This window comes from Poecilia reticulata, chromosome 17, assembly GCF_904066995.2.
Source record: "Poecilia reticulata chromosome 17, P_reticulata-male-v2, whole genome shotgun sequence".
Lineage (NCBI taxonomy): Eukaryota > Metazoa > Chordata > Actinopteri > Cyprinodontiformes > Poeciliidae > Poecilia > Poecilia reticulata.
This window is the reverse complement of record NC_088846.1, coordinates 19,453,346-19,471,675: the sequence shown is the minus strand read 5'-3', so window position 1 is coordinate 19,471,675 and position 18,330 is coordinate 19,453,346. Positions and strand designations below refer to the sequence as shown.

General features: G+C 37.3%; 1 protein-coding gene across 1 annotated transcript in view; it reads left to right on the top strand.

The window, feature by feature from the left end:
- egfra (epidermal growth factor receptor a (erythroblastic leukemia viral (v-erb-b) oncogene homolog, avian)) overlaps positions 1 to 15,817 on the top strand; it is a 43,479-nt gene extending 27,662 nt beyond the window's left edge. The window contains exons 15-28 of the mRNA XM_008434555.3: positions 934 to 1,091; positions 1,822 to 1,860; positions 3,598 to 3,742; positions 3,844 to 3,966; positions 5,082 to 5,180; positions 6,341 to 6,526; positions 6,639 to 6,794; positions 8,388 to 8,463; positions 9,331 to 9,477; positions 9,869 to 9,966; positions 10,059 to 10,226; positions 13,285 to 13,332; positions 13,455 to 13,548; positions 14,335 to 15,817. Coding sequence (XP_008432777.1) covers positions 934 to 1,091; positions 1,822 to 1,860; positions 3,598 to 3,742; positions 3,844 to 3,966; positions 5,082 to 5,180; positions 6,341 to 6,526; positions 6,639 to 6,794; positions 8,388 to 8,463; positions 9,331 to 9,477; positions 9,869 to 9,966; positions 10,059 to 10,226; positions 13,285 to 13,332; positions 13,455 to 13,548; positions 14,335 to 14,678 — 1,881 coding nt within the window. The 3' untranslated portion in view covers positions 14,679 to 15,817. The remainder of the gene's footprint in view (positions 1 to 933; positions 1,092 to 1,821; positions 1,861 to 3,597; positions 3,743 to 3,843; positions 3,967 to 5,081; positions 5,181 to 6,340; positions 6,527 to 6,638; positions 6,795 to 8,387; positions 8,464 to 9,330; positions 9,478 to 9,868; positions 9,967 to 10,058; positions 10,227 to 13,284; positions 13,333 to 13,454; positions 13,549 to 14,334) is intronic.
- The last annotated feature ends 2,513 nt before the right edge of the window (positions 15,818 to 18,330 follow it).

Below are 18,330 nucleotides of genomic sequence, written 5' to 3'. Positions count from 1 at the left end.
TACAGGATCTTTTTTAAGGTATTTTGGCTCAGGTTGCCTTTATTTGACAGTAGTTGGACAGGAAAGAGGGTAATGACAGAGGGGGAAGGCATGCAGCAAAGGTCATCTGTACTGGAATTGAACCTGTGACACAAGTGTCGAGGACTAAGGTCTCCTTATGTGGGTTCTGCTCTGCCCTGTGCCACCACAGCAGTCTGGTTGGTACAGGATCTGTCCCTGGCGAAGCTTGCACCATGACGTCAGACGCAGGATACGAACATGACATTGAACTTAATTGTTTCGAGTCAAAGTAAAAAGTTCATTTCAGTTAAAAAGCTTTTCAGTTAATTCAACACAAAAAAAGCAATTTGTCATCTAACCCACTTAATACCAAAAGTATTAAGTGGGTTTAATGTAAATAAGTCCATAACATGAACAACAGCCCAAATGCACTTTTCATTTGGCCCAGTACTGCATTACTGGGCCATTCTAACATATGAATCTGTTAGATTCATTCCTTTATAACATTTTCTCTTTCTGGTGTCTGCTTGCTACACTTACAAGCTTTTCCTCCAGGACTGGTTTGGGTTTTACTCAGTCCTTCTTATAATGAACTCTAGCTAATATATGCTAAAAAGCCTCCCCACATCATGATCCTGCCAACACCCTGTTGCAGGCTTAATTTTGTAGGGTTATCATATATATATATATATATATATATATATATATATATATATATATATATATATATAATATAAAAAACATTCTAAACCAATTTTTATTTTCCTTCAAAGGGAATGGATTTTGCAAACATTTTCCACATTTATTTAGGATGATAAATGCAGCTTCCTTTGAAGAATTATTATTGTAATATTTGACAATATAATATTTGCAGCAATTGTCTTTAGAGTTGTAAACATGAAAAGTATGTTTTTGGGGGTTTTTTTCTTCCAGGGTCCTGGAAACTGTACGAAGTGTGCCAACTTTCAGGATGGACTGTACTGCGTGCCCCGTTGTCCCCAAGGCGTGCCGGGAGAGGGTGACACCTTGGTGTGGAAATACGTAGATGAGAAACGAATGTGCCAGCTGTGCCACAAGAACTGCACCAAGGGGTAAACACGGTTGATACCAGAGAGCTGAGCATTAAGTTTCTGAGTTGAAAATGTTTGTTTGGTGGAACAATGGCATGAATCTGAAAGGGTTCAGCTAAGTTTACAGAAGTCAGGAGATTTTATTGGAGACAAAATAATAAAAAAAAGAAAACAGACGAGTATGTTGGTATGTTTTTTCCAGATATTGTTGCTCTCTTCATTTGAAGTCTCCATTGGTTTCCCTTTTTTATTGTATTTATTTATTCTCTAGCTGCAGTGTTTAATTTTAGTGGTCTGTAGTCCTTTTGTGGAGCAAAACCATACCAATACAAATCTGAAATGAAAGCGAGCCAAATGTTCCCTGTGATATACAATCAACACTGAGCCTCGGTGGTATATGGATGAGTGAGAAGGAAAATGGGTCTGACATACCTTCAGACCACGGAGAGCAGTCATGTTACTGGGCCTTTTGTGTGTGTCTTGTAAAGAAAGAAGAAACTGATACATATTTCTAAAACATTTCAATAGCTTGGAAATGTGGAAATAAATAGTTCCCAGCTGAACTGAGTGATTTATGAATCCATTCAGAATATTTAGTCTGAGTTGAATATTTTTGCTGGCAGAAGTAAAGAAGACTAGGACGTGTAGCAACAGTCATAGGTTTTTGATGGTTACCGCCTGCAGAGCCTGGCTTTCCTTCATGTTGTTGTGTTTGTGGACCATATTTTCATTAGATTTGTTGTGTCTTCAGGTGTGTGGGACCAGGTCCTGAAGGTTGCCAAGGTGAAAGGTGAGCTTACATTTGACTGAATGCATTTGAGCCATTCACAGTTTGAATGTTACTGTGTAAGTGTTGCGTAGGACAAATGGAAACGCAATTAACTCATTTTAAAAAATGTACTTGATTAATTTGAACCATTTTAGTCAGAATTATGTGTTTTCAATAAATAGGAAAAGGTTCTTGAACAAACTGTAAAAGTATGGAGAACTATGCAATCTGAATACTTTTTTTTTCCAGTAGCAAAATGTTGTCCTTTATTCCATCTACCTTCCCATGTATTTCTATTCTTCCTCAACCCCTTTCTTTCTTCCTTGTTTTCATTTTTCCTCATGTTCCTTTGTTCCATTCTCATGTTCTTTCCTTCTTTTTTCCTTTCTACCTTTCATCCTTATTTCCTTTTTGTCCTAAATTGGTTCCTTCCTTCCTTCTTTCCTTTCTTCTTTTTTTGTGTTCCTTTCTACCTTTTTTCCTTCTTTCTGTTCTTTGTTTCTTCTCTCCTTTCCTCCCCCTTTCATTCCTTCCTTCCTATCTGCAATAATTAAGGAAACTTCAGTATTTTATCATCTGAAATTAACTTTATAGGAGGTTGAACTCCGGAGAACGGAGTTTGTAAAGTGTATTGAGTTTTTATATAACATTTGTTCAGGAACCTTGATAGAATGACAAACATTTTTTATCCACCACATTTAATTTATCAAAGTTTGAACTTCCAAAAAGAAGTTGATTGATTTTGTACTATGACTCAAACAAAGCAGATCTCTGAAGACCACCAAAAAAGAAGCAGTCAATCCTCATCAGGCTGGAAAATGTTACTAATTTATCTCTGGGATCTGTTTGGACTCCGACAATCCGCAGTCAGACAGATTGTGTACAAATGTGGGGAAACTCGAGATCATTGTTACTCTGACCAGAACTGGTTGACCAACGACTATCGGTCACGTCATGAAGAAACCCAGTATAACTTCTAAGAAACTGAGCAGTCCTCTCCCACATTGGCTAAGATTTAAGGGCGTCATCTTGCGAACACTGAGCAACAATGGTGTTCATGGAAAAAGCTGCTGCCTGCCAAAAATACAAGCCTTGCTACCTGTGCGCGGATTGTCACAGGAACTGTGCTCAAGGTGCTGGACATTAGACTTGAACTACTTTTGAGAAGCAGCAGGAAAACCATAAGCACACAATTCGTGCAACAGAAGACAAACTAAGCTTTTGTGGTGACTGAGTCAGTGCTATAATTTCAAGCCAAAAGAAATACTGTAAAGAGACAAGAACAGACCAATTTTTGTAAGTACAAGCAAACCCGATCTGAAATCAAAAGAATAGGCATTGGAATGGTCACCACAAAGGTTTTCTATTAGATTCAGGCCTCTGGACTGAGATGGCCATGGAAGAAGGGTGACTTTGTGTCTGGTGAATATTTTAATGTTGATTTAGTGTTTTCTTTTGGAGCATAAATCTGCCGAAGATAACACATTTTCAGCTTATCTTTAGAAACTATACGCCTGAAAAAATTTTCAAACAAAGTTAATATGAAGTTATTGTACTGTAATAAAATAATAGTTTATTTTAATGTTGTTTTTTTCCGCAGGCCAACAAACTAACTCCCATCTGTTTAAAATATGTTTGGATCAGTTTTTTCTGGTTCAGTTTATCTATCAGTTTATTTCTTCTCTCTTGTGTCTTCATGTATGTTAGTGTTCTTTATATTTAATATACTTACATATTTTTATATATATCTCTTGGAAGGCCCTCAGGTCTCTCCATAATTGCAGCTGGGGTTGTTGGTGGACTGCTGGCAGTTTTGATCGCAGGCCTCTCTGTCTTTGTGCTCCTACGCCGCCGCCACATCAAGAGGAAGAGGACAATGCGCAGACTGCTCCAGGAGAGAGAGGTAAGGAGAGACGGCTTAAGCTCAAAGCACAAATTCACAGGGTTTTTTTTTTTTTTTTTTCTTCTGGTCATGTTTTTATGGGTCCCACTCCCTCCATGCAGCTAGTTGAACCTCTCACTCCGAGTGGACAGGCACCAAACCAAGCTCTGCTGCGGATACTGAAGGAACCAGAGTTTAAGAAAATTAAAGTGCTTGGATCAGGAGCCTTCGGTACAGTTTACAAGGTAATTACAGGTTTGGCTTGCATAATGGCTTATTGTAAAATAGAAACTCAAGTGCTGAGCAGTTCTGAAACTCTGTTGCTCCGTCATGCTGACTTTTCACAGATCTACATGTGTTTTCGATTTTTCAATTACAACACATTTTTAACTTGCTACATCATGCATGACTGGCTTCAATGTTTCCTGTCAGAGCCGTTGCTCTAATCACATTTGGGGATTTGTATTTAGGACACAAAAATCTGCCCTTTGGACTGTCTATTTATTTCCATCCGTAATTAAGTGGTAAATCTTCTAATAGAGGACAGATAAGTCAAATACAGTGTGCAAGGGTGTATTTTGGTGTTTGTAGGACTGATTAGAATGTCAATGAAGAGTTAATTTATTTCAGTAATGCCTCTGTAAATGGGAAGCTGGGAAAGAATCTGGGTTTTATGTCTACAAAGGGATATTTCAAGCTTTTATTTTGGATTGTTTTGATGATTATGGCTTACAGCTACTGAAGGTTCAAAATTCTAAATTTTAGAATATTTCTGAAGAGACCAATGAAAATATTTTAATAAAGAGAGTTGAGGAAAGCTTCAGGTGATGGCTTTGCTGTTAAAACACATTGGATCTACAACAGCAAGTGGCTCAGTTCCCCAAAACATCACAAAATGAGCACCTTCTTCCTGCCACACTTTATTCTTCCAGTCAACTTTCTAAATTCAAACCTATGTGTAAAGTCTGCTTCAGCCTGTTCTTTGTCAATGAGTCTTTGTGGCTTCTTCTCTTAATAGTTTGTCAGCGATGGTCTGCTGGACAACTATCAAAAGAGTCTTCCCGTAATTGTGTGGGGCATGACAAAATATTTCTGTTGGTTGTATATATCAGTTTGCGTGTTATGACTCTATAATATGAGTTTTGCTAAACAGTTTGTGGGCTGTTGTGATTAAAAAGTAAATAAGTAAGTTAAAATTTCCAAAATATTGCAAACAAAACTGCAAACTGTTGATGAGAAAGCTATTAAATGTGCATGTATACAAATCTTTATAATCACTTTGTACATTGTATAATATCCCTGTGTCTCTTGACATTTCAAGCATAGAAAATGACACAACAGAAACACTGTGTTCCTGCAGGGTCTTTGGGTCCCAGAAGGAGAGGATGTGAAGATCCCAGTGGCTATCAAGGTTCTGAGAGAGGCCACATCACCAAAAGCCAATCAGGAGATCTTGGATGTAGGTGCTCTCATTTTTTTTCTGCGGGGGTGGGGGGAATTGTGGTCTTCAAGTTGAAGGAGGTGCTTGGGATAAGAGACATTCATTAAATGTGGTCTTTTTCTCATCTATTTTGGTCGTACCTGAGTTTTTAATTGGAAACGAAAGTGAAAGGAAATATCAGAATGTTTTCGTGTCGTGTAAAAAAAAAAAAAAGCAAGGATGAGGTTAGGCTTTTATTTATTGAGGGTGAGCCGCTGTCAGCCGATTGCCAGAAGAACTTCAATTTATCTGGGAGTTTATAGCAAACCCAGACGATCTTTTTAAGCTAACGAGGGCTTGTTTTCTTTGCAATAAAGTGTGTCACATTACACACAGAGTCTCTTGTGGAGTTTTGTGAAACAGGATTTATTCATTGGAGGGCAACGTGTAGGCGTTGGTGTGTAATTAAGAAGACGATGGTGCTCGGAAATGAAATGCAGCTTCGAAGCCGCAGGCCGTTCTAGTTCACCTTTACAAACAGAAAAATCAGTGTCTCAAATCTTGTTATGTGGTCATGCTGCTGGGTTTTCCTTGTGCATAAATCCTGCCATGTACATGAATTCACATCAAAGTCTAACTCTGGGGCATGGAGAAAAAAAAAAGAAAGATTAAGATCTTTGAAGCCTCCTTTTTTTATCTTGCTGTCAGAATAACAAAGCTTCATGCAAGGGGTTTATTTACTGAACAGCACTGACACGCAGTAATAAGCATGAAGAAAATATTTGGCCTGCAATTATTACAGCAGTGACAGGGAACATACCAAGTAAAGCTTGATTTAAAGTACTGTTTGCTCACGCCTCCATGCGAGAAGCAGAAGATTTTTTTTTCTTTTTCTTGTGCTTGCTATCCATTTTTTTTTCTAAAGCAGCTTTTCTGGTATGATGACTGAGAGTTTCCACTCTCGGGCTATAAAATAGAGCAGGCTGTGTGTGACCGCTGCTAAGAGACTTATCCCCCAACACTCTGTATCCCACAGATGTTTCTCAAGCTATCAGTTGCTTGGATAAACATGTACATTTCTACCAGGGGTTCTGCGAAATGGCCTGCAAGACACATAATTCTTTTTGCTGTGTTTTTGCAGTGTTGTTTCAATCCTTAAAAAACAGATGTAACATGCAATATGTTCATGTGCATTATAGGAAGCTTATGTGATGGCCAGTGTGGAACACCCCCATGTGTGCCGTCTGCTGGGTATCTGCCTCACCTCGACGGTTCAGCTCATAACGCAGCTGATGCCGTACGGCTGCCTGCTGGACTACGTCAAAGAAAAAAAGGACAATATTGGCTCCCAGCACCTGCTCAACTGGTGTGTTCAGATAGCCAAGGTGAGCGAATCACTTTTTATTTTACTTTTTGCTATTTATATAAAACCCACCACATTAAACTTCTGTTAAACGATCTGCTCTCATGCATTAGTTCATTTTTGTTTGATTAAAGGGTATGAACTACCTGGAGGAGCGCCACCTAGTGCACCGTGACTTGGCAGCCAGAAACGTCCTGGTCAAGACTCCTCATCATGTCAAGATCACTGACTTTGGGCTGGCCAAACTCCTCAACGCAGACGAGAAGGAATACCATGCAGATGGAGGAAAGGTTGGTTTGGTCTTAAAGGCACAGTGTGTTATTTTTGTTGTTTTTTATTATGATGGGATTGGGTCATCGATGGAACCACATTGATCGTTTTAATTTGATCAAAGTTATTAAACCTTTTCATGTTCATGCTTTTGAGAAAATTTATATGATAATGTAAAAAAAAATAATAAAAGGTATCTACATAATATCAGGAATGCAAGAATTTGAAGTACTTTCAAATGGTCATAAACTACAGACTAAAAGTTTTGAAAGATTATATTTAATACAAAATTAGGATTCATTCATTGGTATATTTTGCAACAATCCATCCATCCATTTTCTGAACACCCTTGTCCCTTAGTGGGGTCGGGAGGTGCTGGTGCCTATCTCCAGCTAACGTTCCAGGCGAGAGGCAGGGTCACCCTGGACAGGTCGCCAGTCTGTCGCAGGGCAACACAGAGACACACAGTACATACAACCATGGACACACACTCACACCTAGGAGCAATTTAGACAGACCAATTAACCTAACAGTCATGTTTTTGGGCCGTGGGAGGAAACCGGAGTACCCGGAGAAAACCCACGCATGCACAGGGAGAACATGCAAACTCCATGCAGAAAGACCAGGGCCGGGAATCGAACCCAGAACCTTCTTGCTGCAAGGCAACAGCTCTACCAACTGCGCCACTGTGCTGCCCTATATTTTGCAACAAGATGAACATAATTATTCTATCAATCTAAAATGTGTTTTCAGAACAATTTTTAACATTTTCAGTGACTTTTTCTTGTCCGTACTTTTTAGTAACCTCCTCTGATTTGAAGAACATCATAGCATTCGTATTAAAATACAAACTGTAATTTTTTTGCATACTTTTGCACTGTAGTTTTGACTCAGGAAAATCTTCTTGGCACTTTTTCTTTTGTAAAATGTATTTGTTAAAGATCTTAAAGCATCATTATACTTGCAGATATACTAAGAAAATCTGTAAATTATTGAAAGCAAAATCTGATTATCCAGTCGACATCTCCCACAATCTGTGAAATTCATTTAAGGTTTTTTAAGAGAAGCAAAAGATTAAAATTGCGTCCAAATACTTGTCTTATATAGAGCTTCCCTTGAGACTTCTGACCTGTAGAGCAGAGTCAGGTTTACTGAAAATTACAAATAGCCTCATTCACTTCATACATTGTTAAATATCTGGCAAACTGGCTCTAAAAGCTTTCTTATAGTGAAAAACTGTTTATGTTATTCACTTTCTTTAATTTCTTATTTGCTAGATATGCTGCCATATCTAAACAAATATTTTTATTTGTTTTGAAAATGAATCAAGGAATTTGGTGAAACTTCCAGTCTTGTCACAACTTCAAAGTATGTGTCATTTCAAATGCTCTCATATTGTAGTATTGGTTTGATAAGTGACTGAAGTGTCCAGTAATCAACTGACTGGTTTTGATTGAAAGTTCAGTCCAGTGCACAGTTTTGTGCTACATGATTTGTTAAGTAATTATTAGCTGGACTAACCCCCATTTCCTGGCATTCATGATTTAACTCATAAAACAGGTTCCAGGGCTTTTTAGATAATCTTATGCTTTTTACCCATTTTTGTTCTTTAGGTGCCGATAAAATGGATGGCTCTTGAATCAATCCTGAACAGAACTTACACTCATCAGAGCGACGTCTGGAGCTACGGTAAGACTAATGCTCTGTATTTAAAGCAAACACTTCTAGTGCCCCAGATTGAGCTTTGAATAGCTAAAACAGCTGAACCTGTGTGCTTCTCCTGAGTATTAATGACAGACTCACTGAAAATCATTGTTGAATAAAGTGTTTTAGCAGCAAGCAAAGCATAGAGCAGATTCTATTTCACGCTGGATGTTGACTTTGGGGTTTTTGAAGCTGTTAAACATTTTAGAACACAATAAAAAGGGAATATTTCTCTCCAGCATCTGAAACAGGTATTACTCACCTACACAGTAGCAGGTTCAGGTGGATGATTTTACGTCAGAGGAAATCGTTATCTCATCCCACTCAAATCATCCCTTCACCTCAGGACTGAACATACGGAGAAATGCCTACACACACGCGCGCACGCACACCCTCACACACACGTGCGCACACACGCACCTACACACACACTCACACACCCCCACGCACGCACGCACGCACGCACGCACGCACGCACGCACACACACACACACAACCAAACACAGCAAGGCTTTTTTAGAGCAGGCCTGCTTCCAACATTTCCTTTCCCGAGGGTTTGATCGCGCCTCCCGCTCAATCTGGCAAAAGCATCAGCAGACCCTGGCAGAAGTGATCGACTTCCTTTCCTCCTTTCTTCCCCCTCCTTTGGTTCCTCCAGCCCTGCGATGCATCCTGTCAACTCCCACTCCTGCATGTGGAGCCAATTTGTCCATGTTTTGATAGCATGTGATATTTGAGGAGCGTACATCCTGTCAACTTCTGTTTCTTCTCCTTTATTGGGGGCAAAAACAAAAGTGAATGACAGCTCATTGCCCTAACATTTACCAACTGCCTCTCGCGTCTGTCTCGTAGGTGTAACCGTCTGGGAACTGATGACGTTCGGGACCAAACCATATGATGGGATTCCAGCCAGTGAAATAGCCGGAATCCTGGAGAAAGGAGAGCGCCTCCCTCAACCACCGATCTGTACCATAGACGTCTACATGATCATGGTGAAATGTAAGCACTTCCTCTTCAGGTTCTATTTACACAACTTTGAAAAAGTAATCTTTTTCACATTACAAGTGGAAGAATGCATGGATTTTATTTATAAGATGTCGTGCATACATTTGAAGAGGATGAAAAATGACACGTTGTTTTCTAATATGTTTACAAATAAAAATCAGAAACCGATGGCTTTCAGATTATTCTTAACTTTGACTAACTTTGACATAAAGTGCTGTCAAAATATATCGATTCTTGTGTTTCTTGTGTATCGATTACAACATCGCAGTCTTACATACTTGCGTTTTTGTTGGCCCTGGTAATCAATAAGTTGGGATTTTTCCAACTTCAAACCTTTATGCTTAAAAGTGTAACGTTAATTATCTTTGCGAATGTGTCTGCGCAGGTTGGATGATTGATGCAGACAGCCGGCCTCATTTTCGAGAACTAATAGCCGAGTTCACGAAGATGGCTCGAGATCCACCGCGCTATCTTGTCATTCAGGTAAAAATGTACCTCACCTCTCAGATGTGCTGTAAGTCCGCTGAAGGACTTTACTGGTGTGTTGGAGCAACTAAGGCATATTTCTTTTTCAGGGCGATGACCGCATGCATCTGCCGAGTCCAACGGACACCACGTTTTACCGCAGCCTGATCAGTGGGGGGGACCTGGATTATGGCGTAGATGCAGATGAATACTTGGTGCCACAGCACAGCTTCTTCAGCAGCCCAAGCACCTCCTACACCCCGCTGCTTCACTCCACAGTATGTTCCTCCATGCGCAAAATTGCAGCGACAAGACAAGTTGTGAAGCTACTTCTCTTTCACAAAAGTAACATTCATATTACTAAAAGGCTATTCATTCTCAAAAAGCAAATCCAATTGAAATATTTCTCCCAAATTCGCTCTGATATTTGAGAAATATGTGGCCACAATTACTGCTTAATTTTGCAATTATTTTTTACTTTGAAGAGAACATGCTGTTGGCTCATCTGGTCTGATTTGAAGCAAAGCAATTACTGATACGGACGAAAGGTTTAGTAGTGACATAAATGATGTATTGTAGCTCCAAGTTCTTTGAAAACAGACAACCCGTTCCCAGAGGCATTAAGATCTGGGGTCTTTCTGTTCTCGGGTTCAAAATGTCTAAGTTCTGATCTTCAAACAAGTTCTTCAACACTTTTCCCTTATGAATTTTGCTCCATTGTGCTGGAAAATACCCAGATAACTGTTATATTGTTTTAGGTTTCTTAGAAGACCTCGTGGTCCGATTTATTTGTGGCAGAGCTCTTAAACAGAATTATGAATAATCCCAGTCTATCGGATGAGAATCAGCTGCACACATGGATTTTTCATTGTTGGCACCATACAACACTCATGGTAGTTTTATCTACAAATGGTTTTCCAAGTGTCAAAAGTAATCAGAAGTAGAATCCATCAAATGAACAAACTCCCTGCCAATTCTCAAATGTCCATACTTGTAATTCCTGCACAGTTTCAGGCTGTGCTTGATTTTTTATTTTTTTGGACAGAAGTGTTTTCTTTGCAGCCTCACTTTGGTCCAAAAGTCCTTTCCAGGTTGTACAGGCAGATTCACCAAACCGCTCCAAATGTTGCGCAAGCTCAGACAGAAGTAGGTTAGGTCAGCTCCTCTGTAGATCTCACCTTCAACTTTATGATAGTCAATAAAATTGAAGGCGTTATTAAACGTGTACTTTTATTTGCAGCAGTTTTTAATCAATTAATTTATTTTTTGTACATGGGTCCATCTTGGTGCATAGTAAAGTTGGCAACATGCTTTTCTGGACACAACTGTTAACATAAAATGGTAATAAAGTCAAGCACATTTAAGTATTGTTTATATAAATTGGGCTGCTAATAAGATTGATTGACTCTTTAATAGTTCTAATGCTGTGCTTTAAATGTGGCTTCAATAATAAAAAAAAACTAGCATATTTATTTTGTTTGAGAGCAAAAATACAATAAAAATATTAATTTTAGTACAAAGTGATTTTCTTTTGCCTATTTAAGCTAACTGCTAACTATAAATAGACATCAAGTCAATCTGGAAATAGTTTTTAAAGCAATATTAATAATCCTGAAAAAAAAAACACTGCACATCAATTTAATATTCTTTGCCTTCCACAAGATGGCGCTGTTTTACACAAAATCTGACCCTAATCTACTGCGTATTTATGTGCATTTTGATGCACAATTCTTTACCTGATATTCATTAATACTGCTCTTCCTTTAAATACATTTAAATAAAAGAGGCGTAATGAGCTGGTTCAAGATAATTACCGGCTCAAATGAATACTGGGGCCTGGAATAATCTTGTAATTATTTTTATTTTCCTCATTTCCTTTTTTGATTCAAAACTACAACGTCTTAAGTGACACGTAGCACACATTTCCTCCCTTATATTTTAAAATCTTGACAGAAAATATAACGCATAAGCAGAAATCTGAATGGGCAAGTCAAAGAAAGAAAACTAGAATTCAGAACCAGCCATGTGTTTTCCATCGCCAACATGATTGGTGCATCTCATTCAACATATTTGCTTTGAATTTGTGATCATTTATTTGGATGTTAGTAATTCAAATGAGCTATTTATTGATTTGATCTGCATGATTAATAAAAATTATTTAACATCTCAGATTGGCGATTGACAGTTCCAACACAAAGAAGTCTAATTTTAACTCTTTTTCTGTCCTGTTCAGTTTATGTTTCAAAAGTTTAAAAAAATACAATTTTTGATCTATAAACATATCAACTAACAATATCTGCTTTGATCTTTTTTTGCTACGTTTAATAAAGAGTAGATGAACACTTGAGACACACGTTTGATTAGGTCAAGTGTTTAAAATTGAAAAGTTAACAGAGATATTTTCACCGTGTTTTTGTAAAAATCGGATTTCTGCAGAAATCATTACTCTGCAAGTCAGACGGAAAAAATCAGCCATCTTTCATCTCAAGGGGATAAAAATACCTTCTGCTTACCGTAAGTCAGCAATAGTAAAATTGAAAAAAAAAAAACATCAGCATCTAAACTAATCATGAAACTGGAGCCAGTAAAATTGGAAAAGTGGCCAGCGTTACCTGGATTGACCCACATTGGCGGCAGCCGCCCTCCCTCTGACAGCTGTCCTGGCCTGATCTCACCCACACGGCGTCCTCCAGCTGCCTCGCACCCACGTTTCCTCCCAGATGGCTTTTTGATTGATAAGGACCTTCTGTGTAGGCCATCAGTGAACCAGACTCTTCTACCTGGAACTGTTGTCAGCCGCCAGTCGGTTCAGTTCATGTGAGCTTTCAAGCTCGATTACCTTTTCAGAGAGTCAGGAGGACTGTAGTAAAGCCTCAGTGTGAGCCTTCTTTTGTTATATCACTCACTGTTAGGCAGAAATGTTTTTCTGCTTCACTGTGTTTAATTTCCTTTTCTTGTTGAAAGTAATTGCATTGTCACACCTGTCATTCCCGTCTTCATTCTTGCTTCCTTTTAAGCGTTTACAGTCCAGACAGATGCAACAAGGCGTGGCATATGAATTTATGTAAATATGCCCTGTGGATTTTTAATTTGATCTTTGTGTTTTCCTGAAAAGGCTAGTTTGCCTTTTTAGAATTTAAGTAAAAACACATAATTGTCATTAACCTTTCTGTCCCCTGAGAGACTTTTAAAAAATTCACAGCAAAGTGATGGTATACAGTGGAGACATAAAATATAAAATAAAATAAAAAGATTGTTGGGATTGAAAGTGAAAGAAAAATCATAGGATACATTATATGAGAAGTTAATTGGATATTTCATTATTTTCTGTTTCAGAGCACTAATAGCAGCATAGGGACGAGCAAAACCAGAAATGGCTTAATGGTAAGCAAAAACTGAACTTAGAATTCCTTAATAATTGTGCTTACTTCCTTGTGTTATCTGTTTGCATTATTTTTCAATTGGAATTGTTTCAGATTATTGAAAATCTATGTATTTTGTTTCAGAACGGAGTCCCAAGCAGAGACGGAAGTATGGTTCTCCGATATATGCCTGACCCCACAGACAGATTCCTGGACAAGGCCTTCCAGCCGGCTCCAGGCGAGTATTTGCCTTTTAAATGTGAACCTCCTCAATGTCTGTAGATTCTCTGCAGAGCTTTCTCCATGTCCTTCAGTTTGATACAGTAAAAACTGAGACATCTAGTGGTCAGGAAAAAGGACTGAAAATGCCTTTTATAATAGGCTTACTCTCTTTTGGGTTTTTTTTTTATTTACTTTGATTAAAGAGTATCTCCTGATAGTTAAACTTGACCTATTGAGAAATTGAACAATTCAAAGCAATGTGCAAGTCATTTTTCAATAAGCCTAGCAGTTTTATGAATAGAAAGGAACGTCTTTGAATGGCTCAAAGTTCAAACCTAAATCCAATGGAGAATCTTTTGCAAGACTTAAAGTGCTGTTCACAGATACTCTTCATCCAATCTGAGTGAACTTGATATATTATGGAATGACGTATAGGCAAAAAAAAAATCTTTTGTGTATGATTTGTATGTGATATGTACTGATAGGGGTGTACTCTAAAAGATTTGTACTTGTAATAAAAGAAAAAGGGTCCATAGTTACACACAATTACTACTTCATGTTAATCTATCACGTTATAGTTCAAAAAATACTTTACTTTAAAGATTGTTGTTGTAACAAGAAAAAAAGTGGAGTACCCTGACAACAAGCAGCATCATCTTACTGCTTTATCCAATAAGATCCCTTTGCTTGTCATTGAAAATATCTTTCCACTGATTGTCATTTCAGCTAAAAAAGAAGGAAAACCTATAAAATGTATCATAAACGCTATCAATTGTTTTGTTTTTTTTTTCTTTTTCTGCAGACTACATGAACCAGAACGGAGTCTCCAATGTGATAAATCCCGTCTACCAACATTCAGGTCAACCTCGCACCCTTCTTCCAACCATCTCTTCAGACGATACAGAGTCAGAGTACCTGAACTGCTTTAAGAACGGAGCCAACGGACCTGAATACCTCAATGAGCTCCCGTCCTCCACCGCCCTACCCCTCAACTCCAGCAACACGGCCATCGGCGGTCAAAACTACAGGCCTCAGAACAGCATGGACAACCCAGACTACCAACAGGATTTCACTCCCACTTTCAAGACACACACAAATGGACACATACCAGCAGCAGAGAACGTGGAGTACCTTGGTCCGGACTGAGGAAGGAAATTGAATAAATATGTGAATAAGAGTCTGTTTTTTTTTTTTTCTTCCTTTGGGAAAGTTATTCTCTGTGGCTGGAAACTCAATATGTTGTACCATCAGTGAAAACATATGCAAGAGTTTGTTTCTCAGCACCAAACTCAAATGACTTTTCTCGCCTGAAAACAGGATAGCAAATGGGTTTAGTGTGTCTCAGTCAACCTTTGAACTGCTGGTTCTAACTGAAGGACGACTGCAGAATGGATTGGAACCTTTGTTGTTTGAAACTGAACAGCTCAACCTGAAACGACGAGTGGTACACATATTGCTGCAGACCTGTTCTTTGAAGCAAGCACTACTTTTAGGCTTACGGAAGTCCAATTCGGGGAAAAATAAAACCTTAGGTGTAAAATGTAGAATCGGTGTAAAGGTTCTGTTCAGAAACAGTTTGGTGTCCATTAAATACTGAATATATGAGCAAATGCAACTCCTGGGACTGTGGTGGTTTTCACACTGATGTTTTGTGGCTCATAATTTGCAGCACTTTGTAACATGAAAGTATATATATTTTTTGTTTTCCAGATTTGACAGAGGGCTTCCCTACAACAATTATCTAAAATCAGAGGCTGTCTTTATTTTTATGCTTGCCAAACGCAAGCACAAAAACATCTGTTTTTATCCCAGATGCATTTTGTTTTCTGTCTGAATAATGTTTATGAAAAGCTGGGTGATCTGTCTGAGGCCATGCGCATGTAATTTTTAGCTGTAGAATTTCATTGTGCGGTATTTTAAATAATGAGACTGTAAAAAAAAAAAAAGATTACAAAAGTCTGTTTCTTATTTGTTTTATAAGATAGATGTTTCACATGGTGTTGACGCCATATGTGAGAGACCGCCTCTTTGCTTTATAGTCAGTCCTCTGCAAATGTTGTTCCTAGTTTTAAAGGAATAAACTAATGTAGCATCTTTTTTTTTTAAATAATTTACACAGGTACATGTACAGCCAATGTTTAATATCCTTAAATATACTCAAAATTAGCTGTCATGAATACTCCATACAGTTTTGTCATACATCTATGTGAATATGCACTTGTTTCTGATTGTGACTGTATAATTCAACAAAGTACGTGAATAAATTTTCTTTCTATAGAAAGGTATGCTTTTGGTGTCGCAGCTTTTCATGTGAATGTTGAAATGCAAGAACACAGGACCTGATTCACTCAACCGCTGAGCTTGTTTTTATGGTAATGTCAGAACTTCAGTCAACCATTTAATTAAGTCTTTAATCATCTTATGGTCAGCTTCAAAATCCTTATTCACTGTCTTTCTGTCTTAAATTTAGGCTACAAGGCAACTAAGAATATCCATAAAATAGAAACCGTTATCCAGCAATATGAAAGGAAATAATGATTTTTAATTTATGCTTATCTAAGAACTTGTGAATTGTTTGTATTTATGTTGAAAATGCTGATGAGGCTTGCTGCAGCAATTTAATATTAACAAAATGTTTTTTGTTTTTTTACATTACATTTAGATTTTTGGACATGGTGGTGGCCAGAAATATTGCTAGCCCTTAGTTGTGTTAATATAGTACAAATAAAAAACATTAATTGAGACATAGAAGCTTTTACACAGTAAAATATTAATTCTTATCACATGTACAAGTATGTATTTGAATTTCTAAAACTAGAATCAAAACATGAAAGAATGCAACCGAATGAAGCTGTTCCAGTGAGATCACGAGGCTTCTCAGCATTGCATTTTTCCTGTTTATTTTTGTTTAAAAGTATTACTGTGTTTAACAATCTAGAAAAACTATCATTAAGATAGCCAAACATAACATTTCTATAAATGCCAGAACATACCAGCTGTTGTACTGCTCATGATACAAAAGCAATGAATTTTCTGGATGTCTGGTTGCGTTCTGTAATACAGCAACAGTCTTTGGAAGTTACAAAACCACAGTTAATTATTATTGTTAGGAAGAAGAAAATGGTGTTTCCCATCAAGGGTATCCACCCACCCAGGCCTCACCACTTCTTATCTGTGCACACTTCCTGAAACCCTTAGTAATAATTTTATAGTCATATAGTGTAGATTTAGATAGCGTGTAAAACACTCCTTTACAATGGGAAATGTATTTTTACTTCTCTTCATAATAAAACTTAAATAAATGTTACGATATATCAAAAGGGGATGTACACTATAAAACAGAATAACATTTTGTGAGGCATAACAACACACCAACTTATTCAAAACAAACATCAGCCGTTTTTCCAAGAAGATCAATGTCACAACATCAACTTCTTGTCTGACTCATAATGCAGGGCTGGAAGGCCTTTTGTGTTTTCTGGGCAAAGTGCAACAATTTAGACAAGTAGAAAATATTAGTAAATGGTTTAATTGGGTGTTTTCACTCTCACTTGAAAGAGAATCAAGATCAAGGTTTTCTTATTGAACAAAAACTGAACAGAAATTAGCATGACTCTCTCTTCCTGAAGGTCCTTAAGACAAATGTATTACAAAAATGAATAAGTCTCATAAGACATGCTACTTACCTAAAAATAATCCCAATCTTTTATTTTGTTGAACAGATTTATATGACTACTTAAATACATAACTCCATAAACATAAAGAGTTAGAAACCGCCAGTCAACATTATTTAGTTCTGATAGGCAAATACTTTAAACAAACTACTAATAACCCTACCGTACTATAAAAGAGTTATTAGTGCAAAAACACTATTTGTACCACTCTTTTAAGTGGTAGTTGAACATGCTGCAGTGAAGTCTAACGGGAAGGGTGAGTTTTAGTGCAATTTGAAATGATTGATGGTCACTACCTTAATATTTCTAAAATGTTTTAATTTCTTTTTTTTCTTTGTTTTAAAAGTCTCAATACTGAAAATGTATTTTTTATCAAATATTTACTGAATAGGAACTAGTCAATATATGTTACCAGTAGGTACTAGGTAACTGTATAATTTATTTTACTGAATAACACCATATTGTGTTATCATCTTGAGACATAGCAAGGTTTGTATGAAAAACTCAATATATCTGTAAAGACCTTTATGACCCTTTTTCTCAATGAGAAACTGATAACAGGGAATGCTTTACAGGTTGAAAGAATCGAAAGTCGGACTCTGGTCCTGATTGACTAAACATCTCCTATCTAAGGACAAGTCTTATTTGAATACAGTAAATGCAACTGATTATCTGATCAATCTGTGTTTGTGTCTGTGTTTGTACATTAATCAGTAATTAGTGAGTCAATATTGTCTTTTAAAATAAAATTTAAAATAAATCTAATTGCTTAATTAAGTTAATTAAATAATTCATTATTAAAATGAAACAAATGTTTAATGTTAATATTATGGACTACCCTGAGATAACTGCTTAAGTCTAAAGTTTGAAAAAATGTTGTACTATTTCTTTACATTTTCTTGGGTTCAAATTTGCAGGTTGATTCTATGCTGCAAATTTTAGTTTGAATACATAAAATGTGATTTTTGGTGTGTTTTCTTTCTACAAGCGTTTTTAAAAGAGACAAACATTGGCTTGACAACCAAGCACAGGCAGATGTCGCTTTATATTTCCCTTTGCAGAATCCCATGATTCCATTGAGAGCGCTGAATATTTTCTGCCGCTTGGTGGCAGCACTTACCTCC